Below are 22217 nucleotides of genomic sequence, written 5' to 3'. Positions count from 1 at the left end.
CTAAAATCTGTGCATGTGGCTGAAATGGACTCGCTGTGCTCACAAATCAGTTTCTGTTGGACAGGACCTTTCTGTTCTAAGCTGTGCCCAGACTGTGCCTCCGTTTGCAGAATGGCTCCGATTGTTAGCTGATTTATTTGTGCTTTACTTTCCAAGGTTAACCGGAAGTGTCAGTGTTTCTCATGTGAATTAAGTTTGACTTTACCCAGGGGAATTTCATTTTGGGTGGCCCTCACAGAAATATATGCTGTATTTCTATAAAGTCAGTGTGAGGTTTACTGTATATTGGTTGTCCTAGTTCTCCTTGCACTTACTGATACAGTATTTTTTCAGTCTCTCTCACCATGAATTTCACCTTTGACCTGAAATCAAAGGTGAAAGGCAAACCTGCATAAATGAATTCAGCGCAATTCTTAGATGCTCAACTCTCTGTCGGATACAATCACAACAGTAAGAAAAAAGGATGAATATTCGCTAAATTAAAAAAAATAGATGGAAAATCCTTAATGCAGTGTTTTCCTTAAGGTGGAATCATTTGATCTTTATTTCTCAAAAATGACATCAGACTTCTACGTTTTATAGACAGCCAGGTGCATGACACCCTGTAAATAGTTAATTATATTGAAATGACTACTGACATGTCATTAAAAAACATATACCAAAGGATATGAAACTTCTAAGAAATTAAATAACAGGAAAAGGCAGCTGATATAAAGTATTTTTGAACACCTAATGCTTTGCAGAAGCACAGTAGCACAGCAGTGTTTGGAGAACATCAGCCTATAATGAACTAATACGACCTATATATTTTCGACAACAAATTTGTATTGCCTCTTAAGCTTACCATTTAATTACTAAATCTTGGCAACACTTTCCATTAGGGGTTACAGTGGTATTAAAAATGTTTTATCAAAGAAATAGAAAGTAATAATAGAGTGATGGAGGTCATAATAACCAACCTGTACTATATATTAATTGGATTGCTGTAAAAATAAACGTAATCTGACCACAGGCTGAAACATTGCTCTAACCCAAACCCCAGGGTTACGGTTATGTACAGTAATACATCTCTGTGACTGATTATATCAACCTCACTAACATGTTAATCGATTGCTTACAACCTATATATGCAGATCAAGTAGATACAGAAGTGTATACAGAAGGATATTAAAAATGCAACAAATAAGTATTGAAACTTGTAGCATATGTTAATGGCTCTTAGTATCTAAGCACTGAAATTTAATTCTTAAAACAATTCTACAGATGGAATGTAGCTGTTTTGCTAAATCTTGCAAAGGGGTTTTTGTGGTGGTTCATCCATGTTGGCAATTTTATTGGCCTTTCACAATTACCCAGGATTATATGGGGCTGATGTGGTTCTGCTTTGTATGCGTAATAACAGCCGCCTTTGCTTTAAATGCATTAGACAACCACAAATTACTGAAGCCAAAAAGTTTTTTGTAGGATCTGTAACAAGCTGCCCAGCCATGATTTTGATGCCAATAACATGTCTTATTTCAAAAAAACACCTGGATGAGTTATTGGGATCAGTTAGCTACCTGCAACCAAACAGTCAAGTGGTCGCTTTTTTGGACCCTTTCTGACTGTATGTTCTGACGAAGTGTCAGTCGTGGTTTTGCTTTCTGCGAGTCTTAATGAAAAACATTGGTTCTCTAACAGTAGCTGACCATTTAGCAGTAATTTCCAAGCTTGATGTCCTTTTCATGATCACAGAACCCATTGGTATCGAGGGATATATACACTGGAAGCACATACCCACAGAACCCTTGTGTAGCAGCCCTGAAATACTATATATTTACCTATAGCCCCAGGAGGGTTTTGATCTGGTTCCGGGTCATGACATGGGTCAGTACTGCCCATTGTATTACACTGTAGCTGACCATTGCCAATAATGGGAATGAAAAGGGTCATCCTTGGTGTGTTGTTTGAATTTTATTTAGCATTATCTAGGACATGGGTAGAAAACATTTGCAAGTGGTTTGTTTGTACTCTGAGGGCTTATGTGCGTCATTTTCATTTATCCAGAATAGTTGTGGCCATTGTCTGTGTTGCACGCAAGTCAGGTGAAATAATGTTCTATACTGATCTGATACACAAAAGGGGAAATATTATTGCTTACTCTAATTTGCTAAAAGGGAAGCAATAAGCACCCAACTTCTCGAAAACTCACTTTGCACAAAATCCTGATCACTTCACAGTTATTCCCAGCACTTTCGAACAGTGAAGACCACAAGATAGAGGGGCAGGCTGGATTCAAATATTTCCACTCCTCAAACACTGACAGAAGTCAGCCCCCTGGAATCAGCAGCCAAACACAAACCTGAGACCATGGGGAAATGGTGCAGAGGTGCAGTGAAAAATTGGGAGCAGGAGACATTTCTTCACGCAGGCGTGAGTGTGGTCCAGGCTGCGCCAGCCATGTTCTCAGAACTTCAGAACTGTTTTTTTTTTTTCCCAAGAACTGTCTGGATCTGTCTATGAAACGGACTAGCTGAAGGGCCTCCTTTCCTTTGTAACCTTTCTTATGCTAATCAGTGTAGCCGAGTCCTGGCAGCGGAGCAGTGGAAGCTGGTGAGGCCACGAGGCACCGCAGACACAGCTGGCTCTCTGGAGCAGGAGCGGAAGCAAAGGTTCTTGGGAAATGTTTCCCCTGAGCTGCGTAGACCAAAAAAAACCCAACAATGGCAACACAAGAGGCGAATGCCACTGTGTTTCCTCAGCCTAACCCCCTGTGGGAGCTATTTATAGACTCTTGACATATAAAAGCGCGAAGGGTATAAACTTGCAGACTTCCTCCCAGAAACGTTAGAGAGGTTGAGAAAAAAAAGTCTTGTGACTCCCTTGACGTCTAATGTATTGGCTTGAAAGGTAAGCACCATCCTCCGTAAAGGCAGAAGGATTAATGAATCTATCCAGGAGCAGTAGAGAAAACTCCAAATCTTCAGAATGTTATTTAATTAATGGAAGATATAGTTCAAGTGAAAAGATAAGGTCGCTTCAAAGGGACTGTGTCTGGGGAACAGGGCAACGTTAAGCTCTGAGCATCTGCAGCGATATTTTATTTTTAGTTTTCTAAATGATGAAGCTGCTGTATGAGGAGGAAGTGGCACCACAATCCCCTTTGGGTTTCTGTAGGAGCACCCAGTTGACATGACACTGAAAAAGTCGAGCGGTAGCGTCATACGATAATTGAGAATATGAATAATATCAACCCTAGTGGTTAGTGTGGATCCAAGTGAAAACCCAAAAAGTAGTGAAAGTCATTCAGGCACCTATGATATGTCTCAAAGGAAATAAATATATTCTACTTGACTCACAGTGCGTTTGATAGAGTACTCTACGACTTGACAAACTCACTGGCTGAAACTGATCTCTGATCCCTGAGCCGTAGGGGATGGAGTTGTTCAATGAGATTCTGATCCTGGGGTCACGCATCATGTATTAGTAGTGAGCTCGGCTCCTCAGTCCGCCAGGCATCATGGGATTTTGTCAATTAGCTGCCTGAATTTGTCATGAGAATGAGTTTAGTTCCTCAACAAAGAGCTGGGATATAATAAAATATATGTCTCTATACAAGACATCTATGCTCCGTGTCTTGCAAGTACTGAAGCTGAGGCATACTAAGTACGTTAGAACCAAATAAAGTTGGCAAAAAAGAGGAAACCCACATGGAGCTCTTTAACTTTCACTTTAACATGGAGCTTTTTAACTGTGAATTGCAGTAGCTAATTGGTCCAACAACCTAATCCAGCCTTTTGTTCCAATGCTATGGTCTCGGGTTCGACAACGTGGGTGGGCAGCTTGTTCCGGGAACCCCGAATCCTTTGTGAGCAGAAGTTCCTCCCCTGTCTCGGCTCTAAAAGCACTGTGCTGGGGTTTCCACTGCACCCGTGTCCCCTGCTTTGTGCTACAGCGTTGATTCAGTGTCATTGAAGGAATCCTGGCTATTGACTTCATCAGGGCCTGGGACGTTTTCGGATCAGGTTCCCCTGTAGTCTTCGCTGTTCAAGACAGGAAGGGTCCAGTTCTTGTAGGGCTTTCCTTTTAAGATCAGGAATAAATCTGGTTGCTCATCCCTGGACTAATTCCAGAGCAACAGCTGTATCTTTTCTTGTGTGGTGGCGAAAAAAACTGGCCTTACTTGTTCCATTATACAATTTGAATTCATTTAAAGAGCTTGTCTTTCTGCCTATTTTGCCAGGTTTATAAGGGTTTAAAAGTTTCTCTGTCATTTCTATTATTTCTGTCATCACGTCCGTGAAGACATTTGGCAGGTTTAAATCGGCCCCAGAGTCTGGCAGCTTTCATGAGTTTGAAATATAAGACATGGAGCAGGAACAATTAACATCCTGTACTGCAGACGTTTTCAGGTTCAGCTGCACCACATGTCTGCACTGACATGGCTTTATGTGGGAAGGTTGTTGCCAAAAGTAAAGCAAATAAGTAAAAAAAGATAAGTAAAAAAGTCACATTTTTAAAATAAAGTGTATTTGGTTTTCTCTTCTCATCCTCTTTCACACCAGGCTGTTGATGGAGCAATGATTGAGCTGGTTAAAATCATGTCAGTCTCATATTGCCTTTTCTTACTGTGTGTTTTGTGGACTCCAAGCAAAAAAAAACCACACACATTTTGGCCCATTTCCTTGATGGCCCTTTTTGCATTCTTTTCATTTGAGATAATAGTGGCATTGTTGCATGCATAGCATCCGCATGTGCAATGGGCCTCTTTGAGAATTAGATGCAGATAAATCTACTCTATTTCTGACCTGCTTTCCCAAACAAGCTGTTTTAGAGAGGCAAAGTAACAGATACATGATTGTAGCACACATTGTTACTCTGTAAATGTTTGGAGAAACATTTTCGAGCATAAAAGCCCAGTTAGACAAATGGAAATTGATTTACTGCTATCGTTTTCCCTGTACCTGCTTTTCAGCGTACTGTACCTGGAGCCACATTTTCTTGCACAACAGGCTGTTAAGAACTGCATGTTGTTTTTTGTTTCTCCAGTCGCAGGCAGTTTGGACCGAAGGACCAAGAAGAAGTGAAGATAATCGAACACCAGACACAGTATCTTCGGCTGATGCCTCACCTGGCCTGTGCTTTAGCGTTAACGTTCACCACCAGGTAATGTCCACAGTCTGTGTGAAACAACCTGCTGCTCACCTCTTGTACCACCATGGTTACCATGGCAATAAGACCAACGCTGTCTGCTGTCGGGCAGCTGCCGTTGTTGATGTGTGTTGTAGTCCTGTGTATCACGTGGGCAAAGTCATGTTCATGCAGTTCTGATATGTAAGGCTCTTCTTGCTCACAGTCCCCCTCATCTTTGCCTCAAACCTGTCAGTCTTTCCCAGTATGGTCCTGTGGCGGACAGAAAACAAATCATTTGTTTTAATGTTGTTTTGTTGGAGACACACTCCATTTTGGATGTTGGGAGAGTGGGGCCTGCTGAGTTGTATCATGAGATGTGAAAGCCAGTTATTTGTGTAAAACTGCAAAATCATACCTGAGTCATGAGGTTTGTTTAAAGAATTGTGATACAGCCTTAGAATTGATTAAAATTCCAGCAGAAAACAGGGCATGTGTAGAACTTGTTTACTGTAAGTGGGTAAGCAGCACTGCAGATATCCAGTAGTCCATATAGATAATTACAGGAAATTGTTATTGTGCATTCAGCCTTCTCGAATACCTGACTTGTGACTTACAGGAATGATTGAAAGGTGATTGAGTGGAGGATTCCTAGCAGTGGTTAGAGTCATGTACGGAGCTGAAACTTGAACAGCATGCTTTGTGGCTTTTTCACAGCCTAAGTTACAGTAATACAATGCACAAAATCAGCCACATAACCCCTTTGTTTATTTCCTCAGAGATAAGCTTACCTGTTTTCAGTTTTCTGGAGATTGCTGTTTAATTCCTCAGAACTTCCTGATCAACAATAGACAATTTCCACCAATTTCCAGTTTAAGCAGAATGGTTTGGCTTTGTTGATTGTAACATTTTATTTTTTGGTTGAAATTTCTGAGATTGCCTGTTGTTAAGCACCTCGGTTCGATGACGCCGTGAAAGAAGACGGCAAGGAAAGACATGCAGACACTGTATGATGTTAAGCCACCTGATTCTTTTACCCCTGCAAGCAGCAGAGCTGCAGGGGAGAAGTGATGAGTGCCACAGCTCTCACATGGAGTAACACTGAAGGTTTCCAGGCTTCCCCATAGATCACAGAGGTTGGAATCTTGGACCATATCAAACCCACCACATGCAACATGCACATGTCTGAATTGACCCACTGACATGCTTCAGGTTCCAAAGCTGCTGGAGCAACAACACTGACTGCAGGGGCGGCTCATCGTTTTCTGATGGCACGGCCCGGCTGGCACTGCTTTCTAGCAAACCAGAGAGAGCCAGCATGTGAGCTTGGCCAGTACCCTGATGGGAGACCTCCTGGGAAAGCTCAGGTTGCTGGTGGAAAAGGCGTTAGTGGGGCCAGTAGGGGGTGCTCACGCTGCGGTCTGTGTGGGTCCTAATGTACAGTATGGTGACGGGGACGCTATATTGTAAAAATGGCTCCGTCCTTCGGATGAGACGTAAAACCAAGGTTCTGACTCTCCGTGGTCATTCAAAATCCCAGGGTGTTTATAGAAGAGAGTAGGGGCGTTAACCTGGTGTCCTGACCAAATTTCCCCCTGGCCTTTGCCGATCATTGCTTTCTAATAATTCCAATCCATCAGTTGGCTTCATCACTCTGTTCTCCTCCCCAGCTGGTGTGTGGGGAGTGTACTGGCGCACTGTAGCTGCCGTCGCATCATCCAGGTGGGGACTACACACTGGTGGTGGTGGAGAAGAGTGCCCGTTGCCTTTAAAACACTTTGGCAAAGCCTGGGTTCAAGCCAGTGCTTTCTGAACTGTAGGTATCGCCTTGTGCACAGAGTGAGTGTCTTTATTGTTTAGTCCTATTTGGAGCCTCCAGAGTGCAGAAATTACCAAGCAGAGAAAAAGCACATTGAAGAATGCACTTTCAATTACTTGTTTTTACCACTAGATGGCAGTGCTCGCTCTTGAGAGGGGAGCACTGTTTCTAACAATATTAGCTCTTTTAAAGCCTAGTTTTGAAAGAATCCTTTGGAGATCCGTCTATCTACCATTCTAATATAGACCTTGAGTCTGAATGTCTCATTTGTCCCACCTCTGGGTTGAGGGTGGGGAGAGAGTAGTGTTTTTGTAGATGTGTCTCTGCTGGTTATGAAGTCAAAAACCTAGGCTGTATTTTATGTTGTATAAGCCAATTTCAAAATAAATATTTACTCAGACATTAGGTGAAATTAAGAATAAAAAAAAGTTAAAAATAGAGTGTTATTTCACACCACTTCTGCTTTCAGATTGAGTGTCACCGTCTTTAATTTCACCCAGTCGACCATGATGATCATGTTATTTTTCATTTCAAAATACTGATGAAGGAGAAAACAGAAGCAGGTTTGACTTCTTTCCTGGAAATGAATGCATTTTGGTCTTTCAACTTCCTAGCAGCTGCTGTGCATTTTGAGTTTTTTTGTTGTGTGTTTACAATAAACACGTCATTATATCCGACAGCCATGTGCAGGGCAAAAGTTTAAGGGTGTTTGTAAGTACAGTCCTCATTAACCGGCATTTGGTACATGAATGTGAGTTGAACTGAATGGATTTTATCTGTATTTCAAAATGGGAAGCATAGTTTCACTGGTTAATGGCAATGAACACGAGTTGTTCACATACTGGGGGGCCTGTGGCTAGAAGGTTGTCGATTTGTATCCCGCGGCCAGCAGAGGAATCCTACTCCGTTGGGCCCCTGAGCGAGGCCCTTAACCCCAGCTGCTCCAGGGATGCTGTATAAATGGCTGACCCTGCACTCTGACCCCCAGCTTCTCTCCCTGTCTGTGTGTCTCATGGAGACCAAGCTGGGGTATGTGAAAAGACAAATTCCTAATGCAAGAAATTAGCCAGTAAAGTGATCTTATCTTCTCTTTACCTTATCTGATTCATGACACTGAGTTAACATAAAAAAGAGCATAGGACACATTTTCTCCTCTAGCCCACTTGATTGTTAGTAGTTAATTGATGTAAGAATCTCATCGATCTGTTTCTTGAAAGAAGCCAGGCTCCAAACCCCCACAGCCCTGTAAAGACATTTCTGTGAAGAAATACCTCCAGTCCTCCTTTTTAATTGCAATTCCGCGTGTCTCCTCTGGTTTGTAACAGTTTTGATAGTGTGTTTGGGGATTTAGAATGATTGAATCGGCTCCCCTCAATTCAGTCGGGAATGTATCTTATTGCTCTTCCCTGAACTAATTCCGAAACAAACAAAAAAAAAAAGCTGTTTGTAACATCTTGACTAAAAGTGTTTTTGGTCACTTTTGTTTAGACACAATATTCTAAATGAGGTCTTAGCAAGGCAGGGTGCAGTTTTAATATAACATCTGTTGCCTTCTCCTGCGCAGTGCTACATCTGTTGAAATCACTGCCCAAATCCATTAGAGCCTGTCGTCATCAGCAAAGACCTACAGTGTCATTTAGTTTCACTCTTGGTTTCACTGCGGCAAGTTGCAGCTTTTGGCTTCTTCAGCTTTTGCATGTTGTTTTTTTGTGTTTTGTCATTTGTTTGGAATTGGATTGTGTTCTTACTATAGGGAAAACAAACAAAAAAAGAAAATACACAGTAAGTGCGTCATATATGACCTCTGGCCCTCTTCAGGGGCAGCATCGTTCTGAACATTAATTGAATGTGGTACATTTCCGTTTCTGCCCTCATATACTGTATATGGGTTTCCATATATTAGTTTTCCTTTCTTTCCTGAGTGGTGGACTGGGCATTGCCAAGGGATTGCAGACTATTGTCTACACTTTGCAGTTTTACCAGATCTTTATGTCCATAACCTTTTATCATACGAGATTATAAAATCGTGATAGCTCCCAGGTCATGTAATTTTGAGAAATCATCAAATGATCCTGTATTTATTATACAACCCCCCCATTTGCCACTTTTTAAATACCTCTGTTTACAGAGAAGGGAAAACAATAACGTCCACTCTTATATTTAAGAAAAGATAAAAAAATCTTGAAGCACCTTTCTGGAATATTTTAATATCTCTGTAATTTCTGCCTTCTCTGTGTGTGTCTTATGGTGTGGGCTAAAGCTTTTTTTTATTTTAAAAGGCACACAGACACCTCAATGCAAAGTGGAAAGTGCTGAACATCCCTTCAGTTCCTTATGAAGTTCAATTAATACATTATAGAATAGATCAGGTTACATAAAAGTAAACTGCAGGCACCAGCGCTTTTATATTTTTGACATAATTCAGCAAATATTCACAGAGAACAGAAATGCCATTGATGAGTCAGTGATCAGCAGTAAAGAAAGGAACTGAACCTGGTCTGTAGGTTGTAACCACTATACCTTTATGGTTTAAACTTTTTACAGCTCCCAGCCTGTGGCCCAGTAAAGAGTCTCTCTTCCTTCAAGGAGCCAAATGTTCGTTTTGTCAGTTTATTTCTCCACTGTAAACCCTCCCTTCCTCCTCTGATCTACTGTCGGTCCTCTGTCCTGAGACCCCTTGACCAACAGAGAAGTGTTTAATTAGTCTGTGCATCGAGAGCTTCAGCTGGAGGATAAATATGTTTCCATTACTGATGTAGCTCAACTACATTCTATTTGTCTCCTTCTAACGTTCTGTTTTGTTTCCTATTGCTGATATAATTGGAGGTGTTGTACAATTTCCTGTCAAACACAGAATCTCAAGCTGGTCTTGGTGGTTTGTGGAGGAGAGGAAACTAAACAGAAGGAACGAAGCAAAGGTTTCGACGCAGCTCTTCAGCCGTTGAGACCTTGTTGTGCTGACGTGTGTCTTGTACAATTGTATGTGCACCAGGGCCAGTCTAAAGATCTCACCTGGATTGTCGCCCCCCGTCGCAGAAGATTTCCTCTGAGGAATATAACATCACTTTCTGGAGATTTGGGATTTTCTTCCTAGAACCAGTGCTGTTATCAACAGTACTGATTTTCCTCACCCCCCTCAGAGTCTTCGAGCAATTGGTGAAACGTGAAGCTGGGTTGTAGTCAGTTAATATGAGTTGTATTTCTCAGCTAAAACTTTGATTTTTGGCTCTTGTCATGTACTATTTCCTTCCCTGCTAATTTAGTGTTCACTACGAATTTAAAACTCTGTAATGGCATCATTGCTCATGTTTATATAGACCTTCAGGTGGGGTGGCATTAATTGGTGGTTGATGTGCAGTGAGCAAAATGTGCATTTCTAATATGTACTTTGCATTATATACTATAACCCCTTCTCTTCCATTACCATTTCTATTATGAGATGTACAGTCTATACAGTAGATGTACCTAGAATTCGACCTTCATTTTCATGGTTGCCAGTGCTGGATTTCCCATTAGGCACTGTAGGCTCAGGAGGAGGAGGAGGGAAACACTGGTGACTAACGAAAAATGAGCTGAAGCAACACGCTTGTGATCGACTCTAGGTGCTCCAAATCAATAATCATACGCTATCGGGCTTCTGTTCTAGAAACTAGAAGTATCAAAGTGATGGTCGCTCGACTCTCTCCATCAATCACGTGGTTCAGCTTTAGAATAGTTTAAAGTCCATCATGCCAATCGACGTCATTCAACTGGCGTTTGCCCCTCGTTTTGCACATTTCGGAGTGAAAGTGCCTCGGGCCTACGAACACCAAAATCCGGCCCTTGTGGTTCCAATAGGCGAAACGTTTCTTCATCACTTTACCGTTTTTGTTTGACCTCCTCTGACTCTGCCTTGTGGAAAGAGGACAGCTGGGCTGCCTGCAGACTCAGGGCTGAGACACTGTCAAGTCTGCACATTTCCTGCCACTCCTCCAGTCCCTGGCCAGGATCAGCAAAGTCACGCATTACTGTACATCACTAACTTGGATCCTTCAAAATGGCTACCTGGAGCTCCATGCATGGAAAATGAGGTGGAAATCTTGGTATTTAAGCTTATTCTTTTTCCCATTGCCAAGTTGACCTTTAAGCGTTGGCTTAAGCGTTTCCCGTTAAAGCCTGTTGACTTAAGCAAATGTGCCGCTGTAGGTCTGCAGCGGAGGTGATGGACGGGGAGCTGTGTCGCGGCAGGGATCTGATGAAGAACCGAGCTCTGCAGGCCCTGGTGGCTGGGCTGAAGGCCTACAGCACCTGGGAGAACCTGGCCTGCCTGCAGGACTGCAGGGAGTGCACAGGCGGGATGGTGAGCCTCCTCCACTGTCTGTTCTCACACACAAGCACAGCAGGGCTCTGTGGCTCCGTGTTTTACTGGGACACTTGAAGACAAAATTTCCCTTAAATGGAAATTAAATGTACAACTAAGCTCATTACGTAGCTAATTACATCTCACTTATTAACTGACTAATAAGCTCAGTTTACCTAATTACATCTTTGCTACTGTACACTGAATCTCTGTGTAGGCACATCTTTGAATAGGGTGCTTCGACCCTTCCCCTCCTGGTGAGGTAACGAGATGGGGAGCCCAATCGCTTTCCTCTTGGAGGTACACCCCAGGGGACCATGGAGAACAGCCAGTCCAACCTAATAAGCACATCTCTGGGAAGTGAGGCAAAACCAGAGCACCTGGAGAACACACACAAACCAAATAGAACATGCAAACTCCACACAGACAGCACAGGCACTAGGATCAAACCCAGAGCCCAGAATACTAGAATGTTTTACACTAAATTATATCTCCTTATACAGTAGCTACAGTACAACGCTTCTGGCCTTAAAATATTGTATGTGCATGTAATGCACAGAGACCACTACAGAGATTACAAACTGCAAGTAGATGTTTCTGTTCAAGTATGTAAAACAATTTTGTCTCACTTGAAAAACTCCGTCTCTCCATCAAGTAGTAAATAGAAATCATCTGATTGCAGTGTTTTACAGTTTGATTAAACGCTTTTAAGTGTCACGGACCTGAAACCGTCTGCATTGAATAGACCATTATTATCACAATAAAAATATACTACTTATGCTAATGGAAATTTTTGTAATGTAAAATGAATGTGAGTATTGTTTGCATTACAAAAAACAAGATGGTTTTTAAGGCACAATTTACTTCTGAGTTTCTGAAGCTAATTATAACATTTTAATAGTGCACATTTAATGCGATACAACAGGTCTGATTCTTTTCCTGTGGGCAAAATGAGCTAAATTTCTTTCCTATGATGTGGGCAGTTTGCCCACAGGGAAGATGAGGTAAAACATAGTTGTGGCAAAGGGAACAGAAAAAAATGTTTCATTTTTGTTTGGTTTGAGATTAAAGAAGTGGAGTGAATTTTGCACTGGTCTTTCCAGCTGCTTCTTCTGATTGAGACAGCTCAACGTTTCCCTTGCAGACACACACAGCGTAAGAAACTGAAATACAGCCCCACACACGTTGCAACGATGGGATCCTAAAGGATTTTTATGTCACTGGGGCGGGTGGCTTTTTTTTGTTTGTTGTTGTGGTGCTCCTTTTCAATCAGTGGTGCTCCTGTCCCAAAGGCACCCAAAGAGAACACACTCAGCCTCAACTGTCAGCTCCACAGATGTTACCTCAACAAGGAGAAGTCGAGTGTCATCTCTCCTGAAACAGCGCAGTGTAGGAGAAAGGAAACCACTAACGGACCCAGTGGTGGTGGGCGTGCAGGCGGCAACACCAGTGTTTAATGTCAAACCCTCTCTCACTCCTCCCCTGAATGTCAGCGCAGTGATGCTCAGTCGCTGTTTCTCACTCTCAGAGTGTGTGAGATCAATTAGGAGCTCTGTTTCATAAAAGGAAGACATAAGGCTTATACAGTACATACTTTACACCTGTGTTTACATTTGTTTTTTTCAATCTGGCTTTTAAAATGCTTAGGAATGGGATGCACTGTTAATCAAGAAGCACCCTATAAATATTTTGCATTCCGTATCACCTACTTCATTTGCCTATTTAGTTTCAACCACACAAATGTCAAACTGACCAGGCGTAACAGCATCTCTGGGTTTGTCAGGAGTTATTAATAGTTTTGTTTCTATAGTCCCCCAAAGCCCTGCCTCAAAGAGTTGCACTGTTTTTTTTTCCATCTCTTTCGTCAACTCACTTTCACCACTAGTGACTTGCTACCCTGTGCTTGTTTTGTGTGGCTTTAATATCCTTTGTTCTCCTTGCTTAATTCTTCTTTACCACTCTGTATCTTTCTGTTGCATCTTGCCGACAGCTGCCTGTCGTCAGTGTTTCGGGCTTGGGACTGGCAGTGCTGTGTCCAAGCGCCCTATCAGAAAGAGCAGGCTTCAGGGCGGTCTGTATTGAAGTATTTCACCTGCTGCCATTACCAACAGTTCTATTGCCCAGTAGACAGCTAGTCTGACTTCTCATGATGGATTAAATAAACAGCAAACTGAAAGGAAGGTTTGGTTTTACTTGAGTGTTCTCACTTGCAGAGTCCTGGAAGAATATGAGCAGTGCAGTCTTGGTGGATTGGTTGCTTTTAATGCTGTATTGGAGGATTTCTGTACAAACAGGCCTACTTTACACAGTTTGTGGAGCAGTTTTTCACTTTTCCGCCCGATCTACAGAATAGTGGGGCAGCTGTGTGTCACCTAGGTGGTTTCTGCACTGTGTTGATGAAAGAATGAATCCCTTCCCATGTGTAGCAATTTCTTTGGGTTCACTTGGGACAAAAAGCACTTTAGAAATGCAATTTATTCTCATTCGTATTTAAAAAACAATAGCGTTGATGCCTCAGAAAACCTCACGTTACTGTTACCTCTGCAGGGAGGAATTCTTGATTCAGATAGAGCCAGTTGAAAGGCGTCATTCATGAGAAAACTTTTCATTCAGTAACTTGTGGAAGTTAGTAACGAGCAGAGGGAACTGACCAACTTGCTTTGCTCTTTCTTCAGGGCTTCATGATGGCAAACCGCATACCATCCTTGAAGTGTGACTCCGATGTTTTTGTGACGTTTGAGGGCGACAATGTCGTCATGCTGCAGGTAAAATGACTGGTTTTGTACTGTAGTCTAAAATTCTGAATATTACTTACACCATTTACACACTGTGAACCTGTTTAATGTTTTCCACCATATGCAATCAAATAATTTCTGTAATCTTTTTTAAATGCCCTGCTGTTTAAAGAAATTTTAACTAGTTTGCAAATAAGATGGATGTGGCAGTTCTTCTTTGCTTTCAGATCACAGCATAAAAACCTGGCGGTCTGCTTCTTATTAAGTATCAAGCAGTTTTATTACTTTTTTAATCTCCATGCTGTTTCGTCAAGACGCTGTTAAATAAAAACACACTTATTTAACAATAATAAAACTGCAGAGGTCTCTTGGAGTGTTTGACCCTCTTGGTAATGAATCATTCTCCTCAACCAGTGTGAAACACTGCCTGGCCTTGTGTAGCTTCTAGTCCAGGTTGTTCAAACCAGGACACCACTGAGTGTGTGAAGAATTTGTAAATTAACCCCTGGCAACAGTAGGCTGTCTTATCAGCAACAGTGCTGGTAAAGTTCAGATTCGAAACTCTCTTTGCAACACTCTCCCGCTCTGAAACTGAAACCGCCATGTGCTGTACCTTCTGAAGAAATTCGTATGAAAACAAACATTGCAAGATACAGTATACTCCATAGGTTTGCAGAACTATGAATTTTCTCACTTGAAAGAATCTTCTAATCAATGGTTTACTCATTCTGAAAGTCTTCCTGTATCTGAATTGCAAACACGGATAACATTTGTACATGTAGCACAGTGTTGTCTGATACATGTGACTTTGTATAAACAGCTATATGCCAAAGAACCGGAGTTGAATATCAGAATATTGTTGACATGGTCGCACAGCTTTTAAGATCACTTCAGTTGTGCTGCAAACAAAAGTAGAATTTTTTAATTTTTTCTTACTTGTGAGAATCATACCGTAGATACATTACCCTATAAATGTGGACAAATATGTTGCATTGTACTTAGTTGAAATGTAAATCAATTTCCAGGCAGGGGCTGGTTTGTCTGTACTTCATCACAGGTGTGGTTATGCTGGAGATCACACCTACTGTAGTGCTCACAGAGCAGGATAACACAGCATCTGCCTCTGAGCATTAGAGACCATTTAACAGCATTAGAGAAACGTGAAATGCAGAGGGACCTGCATTCTCATTAAGGAAGCAGCCAGGTCTTATTTCCTTAGCCCAGTGGAAATAAGCAGAGACAAGCAAGAGGGTCCCCTTGCTGACACTTCTACCATGAGCTTTTATCTGATCATCAAAGTAAGAATATGCTCTTGATCATTTACAGTAAAAGTGACCCACCTACTCAACAACTCTACAGGTTTTACTCATCTTGAAAAGTATTGTTTATTGTTAGAAAATGTTATTTCAAAAGTCAATTTAAATAGTGCATAGTTCTGTTTTAGTATACAGAGTATCAGTGTGTACTGTACTGTATGTCTGCCACTGTATATTAGCTACAGTGTTGACGTAAACAGAAATGTGTTTTGAAATCTGAACTCAGGGACCCTTAGCAGAAGTTGGGTTTCTAAACTACCAAGACATCTGAGAAAATTTCCCTTTGGACACTCAGGTCCTCATTTCTAAATACAGGAAGGAACAAGGCTACAAAGTGATTTATAAACTGTAATTGGGGCTACCAAATATTTGATATTTGTTTTAAATTGAGTTGTTTTCTGCCTTTATAAACCTAAGTAAAGTGATTTAATCGTGTAAACCTGACTTTAAAATCATTTTGCAAACCATTTCTGAAAATCATCCTGTTTGCGCAATTTGAAAAAAAAATCCTTCTGCATGACTTCTTCTTAAGGACACAATGTCGTTTTGCACTGTGTTGGCACTGACTCATGCTGTAAGCCCTTACATCACAATACCCAGTCCTCCACAGGGTGTCTATACCTGTCCAGTCTGTCCTACTACAAGCAATTAGTATCTCTGATAAACACCTGTATTAAGTGCTACCGAAATTCAGTTTCTCCTTGTTTGCTCTATTGCTGTTTTGTTCTTAACTTGTTGGTTACCTTCCTCCATCCTCCAGCCATTTGTATTCCAATAAATTGCTTTCCCTACAAAAGAATCCTCCAGCATCCATGGAGAATTCCTCAATTTTTGAGGGAAGTAATCTGCAGGATTCTAAACTCACAGAATATTTCAAGAAATGAATGCTAATTTTGTTTTATCAGCTGTTAAAGGTTATAAATATAACTCCTCAAGTGTTATTTATACACCACAGTTTTCACTGTTTTCTGTGACAAATTGCTCACCTCGCGCAGTAGTAGGCTGACTTTTGTCAATATTGTATCTAAAACTAAACTATTTCAGCCCTCGCATCTAACTATTTTCTCTATTACAAATCTGGAGCAGTGTGAAAGTGGGTTATTCATTTAGAAAATGTTCATGAATTTCAATTAAAAGATGGGCTTTTCTGTTGTGCAAGCTGACTGTGAGGAAAGAGAAAAACTTAACATGACTCTGCAATAATGTTTTTTTATGCAATATACAGATACTGTATCTAGAGGATGTTTCTTGCCTATAGCAGCGCTAGAATGGGAATTGATATTTTCCACATCAGAACTGAGTAGAGGTGACTCAATCACTTGGCATTGGAGCTGCTGTCTCACTGCTCTTGTATGCTACATTCAATTCTGGCCTTCTGTTTGGAGCTTGGACATTCCACTTGTGGCTGGGTAGTTTTTCTATTGGTTATCTGGTTTCCTCCACTTGCTGCCCATATTGATCATACGTGTGTGTCCTGTGATGGACCAGTATCCAGTCCCGTATGTACCCTGCATGGATTTAGAATTTTTGTTTGGATCAGGAGACACTCTTCTGTTTTTAATATCACTTTTTGAGACCAACAAGCACAAATAAAGGGCGCTCTTACAAAAGCCTGTTGGTCTTAAGGTTTGGTACAGTGTTTTGACTCTAGAGTGTACTGTTTCCACAACTTTTGGTGACAACTGTGTTTTTACCCCATGTGTAGTACTGGTTAAATTTCTTCCATCTGTTCCAATTACCAAACTATAATAACTTTTTTTAAAATCTGTTACAATGGTACATTTGCCCTGTAGCACTGGCTTTGAAAGAACCTTTTTATAGACAGCAAAACAATATTTTTCAAACAATTGTTGTTAACTTTCTTTTATGAGTGTAGTTTGTATGATATGCTTTGTGTTTCTTATCATCCACATCCTGTAAAAATCATGGTCTTAGGCATGTTCCCTTAGCACAAGGGGAGGCCCCCATATTCCAGCTATTCCTGCTGGAACCTGGGGGTGAGTTTCTTCCCTGGGACCAACATGGAATCAGGGAAAAACAATCAACGATTGTAGCTGTGTAAGACAAACATGCTCAATAAAAAATCAACTTGAATTTTTCTATGTGGTGGCAACTTGTCTGGGCTTGTTTTTTCATCGTTCACAGGTGTACTGACAAGTAAACCTGTATGTAGAATAAGCAAGCAAGAACAAATGAGAGTTTTATTTATGTGTTTAAGTGTTACAAAGAGAGCTATTTAAGGATGTGAGAGATGGAACAATAACAGTATGGCTTGTAAGAGAAATGAAATAGTCGCTAATGGTCAAGATACAGAGGATGTACTGTACAATACTATATTTGTCAAGAACCTGCAACTTCCTCTTTAAACGGCTGCAGTTAATCTCTTGATATTGGTCATGCTTGCTTGTTTTTTTTTGTGCCTATTTCTTAATAATTGAGCAGCGACTCAAAAAAGGTGTCAATTTTCTCAGCTGGAAGAAAGTAGACTGCAAAGAATTCCAAAGTCCAATCCAAGGTGAGCAATCCTCTTCTTTGGCTGGACTGGTTCAAATCCATTTTTTTTTCTTTAGGAAGTTCAGGCTGTACTGAAATAAAGGTTGAATTTAAAAAAAATGCAGCCCCACTCCTTATGTTGTAGCGAAACAAATGTTTTTTCCAGGTCAGGCCCTCTTCAGGTAAAAGCGTAGGCTTTTGAAGAGGCCAATGGAAAGTCTCGTTTCAAGCTTCGGATGAGCCGTGCTTCTGGCCCACCTCAGTCACAACAAGTCGTTTCGGGATTCATGTACACCACAGCCTCTCTTGCCTGAAGCAACAGACCACATGAGTGAAGAATGAAATCCTCAGTGCCTGTTCGGAAAACAGTCTGGTTTTCTGATGCCGTCTGTGAAACAAGGTTGCTATTCACATGAACTCAAATGATGAAACACAGAGCCAGTGGGGCTTCTTAAATTAAATGATCTTGTCAGGAGTATTAATGCAGTCTGGCAAACACTGGGTGTGGAAATAGAATACCTTTGTTTAAAAAAAAGATAAAGTAGATAGGTTAAAGTCTTTTCCGTGTGAAGACTTTGGTTACCTTAGAAATAGCCGCGCTGAGTAAAGTGTCCTGAGAAGACGCAGGAGGACAGCTGTGTTTACAGCAGAATGAACAAACAGCGCTCACCCTGGGATTGTGAATGTGCTTGATCTCCGCTTTTGTCCAGGGCCAGGATAGGCTAGAGGAGTATAAGAGTCCCTTCTTTTTCGTTTTTTTGAGCGTGCCCTCGTAAATCCTGTGCCACGCACTGCTTGTATCTCTTTTCCATCCCGTCCCTCATTCTACAGAAGTTGGGGAAAAATAGAAACTTTTTCTGTTGCTGTTGAACAATGAATACCAATTTATTGCCGTAGTGGTAAATGTGTTATTTGAGCATGATAATTTCTTTGAATCGCACCGCATGTTGCAATGAGCTCCTAGAGACTCAGTATTGCAACACCGCATCTTGGCTGGCCTGCATTGCAATCTGGCTCCAGTCGAAGGAGGTGGTTATGAGCTTGGCCGTCACTGCTGAGCTTCCTTCGCAAAAAAAAAAAGATGCATCACAAATTGGCCTGATCAAGAGGTCAGTCTTCGGTGGGAAAGAGTAAGGGGAATTCAAGTCAGCCTTAGGTTCCACTGAAATAAAGCTGTGTGGATGGCTTCTGTCTCTAGCCATTGGGATTATCTGTCACCTATCATGAGAATGAAATTAATACCAAGCACTAAATGAAAAAGGCATGACTCTTTGGCAGGGACACAACTACAACGGCACAGCGTTTGTAGGATGGAGCCTGATTTGTTGTGTTCTGCTGATTCAGCTGGGAAGGAGTTCAGTCAAAGTAGTACTCCCTTTGATAAAAAGGAACAAAAAAAAATCTGCCAAGCCACCAAGCTGACATAGTAATTTTATATATGTCTGTGTGTATGTTGGCAAAACGTACTACGCAACGTACTGTATTCCTGGCCCACTGCTCACTTTCCTGCTTGTGACTGAAATGGGTTTAACATTGAGGTTTTTTTTCTTGCATTGCAAACCAAATGGGCCTTCACTACTACTCCCCCCCATAATATTTTTCAAGTAGCAGCTGCTTGTTCTCTCCCTACCTGTTTTAAAGAAAAAGCAGCATTTACTGGAACCTACCTTAGATTGGTCTTCTGTAGAACTGAAAAGAATGCAGTGTGAACTGGGGTGAATCTGAACTACATCCGTAATAGACAGATAGCACAGCCCTGCAAAGTAATTAGCCTGCACTATTTAATTTGCAAGGCCCGCAAGCTGGTTTATCTGCCAATCAAAAAGGTGGAGCTATTGTTGTTCTTCCTTATCAGTGCCTTTACAGTGCTTGTGAAGGAGGGGATGGTTTTTGTCCTGCATTATGAAGATGTGCGTAGGGAAGAAAATGCAGAAAATTGAAGAAAGATCTGAGTGCACCAGTAGATTATTTGGCAGGTAGTTTTGTGAGCAATGCACCAGACACAGCAGTAATAATATTCACAGGTGTTTGCGATTCCTGGGTTTATCTTATGTTAGTCGTGTTAAAGACTAGACTCATTTATCTTTTCCTATGTCTTAGCATGTCTGTTGATGATTTCAAGAAATATACACAAGCCAGGAGTGGGAGGTCACTGTGACAGGATATTACCCACAAAGCTGCAAACTCACCACTACACATTAAGCCACTCAGAACCATGTCTGAGGAATAAGAACTCTTGCTTTCTATAAGGCAATATTTTTGTGAATAAAGGATCATCAGAAAGTACTGTGCTGTGGTTTAAAAACCAGCTTAATCGCAAATGTCTCGTTGCTTATTTAAAATAGCTGGGGGATGTTCTGCCTATCACCCAGTAACTTTCTCGCTTTCTTGATTTCAGGTGGTCGTGCGTGAGCTGTTGACTCAGTACACGAAACAGTTACAAGACGGCGCTGTGTTGGGTCACCTGAAAAACTGGACACGTTCTGCCTCCGATAGCCTCAGAACCAGGTAAGGAAGGTCACTTTGCTTCACCAGAGGTATTGCAGATCCATCGTGAAGCAGCTCCCTAGATCACCAGCGACCTTCACGAAACTCAGTATGTGGACACATAGACATTAAAATATACTAAATTTTAAAAGAAGGGGTGGCACTTTGTTGTAGCAGTAGCTTAACAGCTCTTGTGTCCCCCATTGGATTCTGAACTGTTGTACCTTCTGTGTGGAGTTTGCATGTTCTCTCAAGTCCATGAGCTTTCTCCTGCTGCTTCACTTTCCTCCCACCTTCCAACGACATGATGTTTAGGTTAACTAACATCTCTAAATTTTCCCCCTGGTGACTTTGTGTGTGTACCCGGTGGTCCTGTCAATAGTCTATTCCATCACTGTCCTCAGTGAGAACAGTACAGACTCACAGGCTGCTGTGACCCTTATTGTGAATAATCATCACTCTGAGAAAGCATGAATATTTTCATAATGCCTACTGTGCTGTAGGCATTGATGGTAACATGATAGTTAGTTATCCGTCTTTGTATCATTTCTTCAATGCACCACTATGCATCTCGCTGGGGCGAATAATGCTGAGGCAGTTATCTAATATTTTTTTGTGTTGTATATTAGAAGAACAAAGAAGTTATGCTGGATGACTCTGAAGTATAGTAACTATGACGGTTTCAATATCAAAGAGTATTTCTTGAGATCTTCTCCCCAGAATAAAAACCCTCATACTTCACAGGTCAGCTTTAAAAAGTACTTTTTAAAGTTTTTTAAGCTGATTTAATCTGTACTACGGAGTAGAGGCATATCATTATAAAGTCAGGATATTTGCAAGAACAAATATGTCAGAATCAAAATCATAAGCCCAAGGAATCCTGCATTTAGGGAAGCATCTCATCCAGGTGGATGCTGCACATTGGTGGTGGTGGAGGGGAGTCCCCATTACCTGTAAAGAGCTTTGAGTGGAGTGTCCAGAAAAGCGCTATATAATAATAATAATAATAATAATAATAATAATAATAATAATAATAATAATAATAATTATTATTATTATTATTTACTTGCTTATTTATCAAGCATTTTTTCAATAAAGACCCAAAGCTGTCCCATATAAAGAGTCAGCAAACTAAAGCACTGTTTTTTTAAATTAGAGGCTGAGGAAGGGAATGAGGAACTGCATAGGTTGCTGTAATGCCTTTGTACTTCTGTTTTTCGATTGCAGTATAAAGGATTCATGTAACTGGTTAAAAGATGCATGCTTGATTGCAAAATACTTAATTGAATGATAATGTCTTAGTCATATGATGCAGATTTACTTAGTCAACCGATCCCTGACATTATTTATCTACTAATAAAAGTGGTTTAAGCTGTAAAGACATTGGTATCTGACTTTCACTAGAAATCTTATGAATTAAGTACAGTATGTTAACCTTTCCATTTATAACTGCTAAAGGTTGTTTAGTTGCAATACACTCTCAAAACTTGAATCATGTGATCAATTTAATTAAAGATGTGACTTCACTCATTGCACTGTAACTATATGTTATTCTATTTAAAGGCCTATTTGTGACGTGTTTATTTAGTCTAATGAAGGCATTAGTTTCACATACGTCAATCCCGTTTTAAAATGGATTGAATCAAAGCCCTTGATAAAATTGACTTAAAGCCATTTCTCATTTCTGGACCATGAGAGAAAGCAGTGATTTGTATTCTACGAATACATAGTAAAAGGGACCAGAAAAGGTTTTAGAAAACATTTAGGCCTGTGCTCATTTCTCTGTGTCCTGGGGTCTGGACAGGGTGTGAGTGCTTGAGGTTAACCAATAGAAGTAAAAGGAAGAAGTCAAGGTTTATTCCCTGCTGAAAAGAGAAGAAAAGAAACAGAACATTATGACTGTGGAGCCTTCTTCAGGT

The 22217-nt window shown here is 41.0% G+C and overlaps 1 protein-coding gene across 2 annotated transcripts in view; it reads left to right on the top strand.

The window, feature by feature from the left end:
* acoxl (acyl-CoA oxidase-like) overlaps window positions 1-22217 on the top strand; it is an 84687-nt gene that overhangs the window by 21162 nt on the left and 41308 nt on the right. For both annotated transcript variants that reach the window (XM_015362471.2, XM_006638468.3), the window contains exons 11-14: window positions 5029-5145; window positions 11114-11267; window positions 13943-14032; window positions 20210-20319. In XM_015362471.2, the coding sequence (XP_015217957.1) occupies window positions 5029-5145; window positions 11114-11267; window positions 13943-14032; window positions 20210-20319 (471 nt within the window). The remainder of the gene's footprint in view (window positions 1-5028; window positions 5146-11113; window positions 11268-13942; window positions 14033-20209; window positions 20320-22217) is intronic.

The sequence above is a fragment of the Lepisosteus oculatus genome, chromosome 17, assembly GCF_040954835.1.
Source record: "Lepisosteus oculatus isolate fLepOcu1 chromosome 17, fLepOcu1.hap2, whole genome shotgun sequence".
Classification (NCBI taxonomy): Eukaryota; Metazoa; Chordata; class Actinopteri; order Semionotiformes; family Lepisosteidae; genus Lepisosteus; species Lepisosteus oculatus.
The sequence above is the reverse complement of the archived record's forward strand: the minus strand, read 5'-3'. Positions and strand labels throughout refer to the sequence as shown.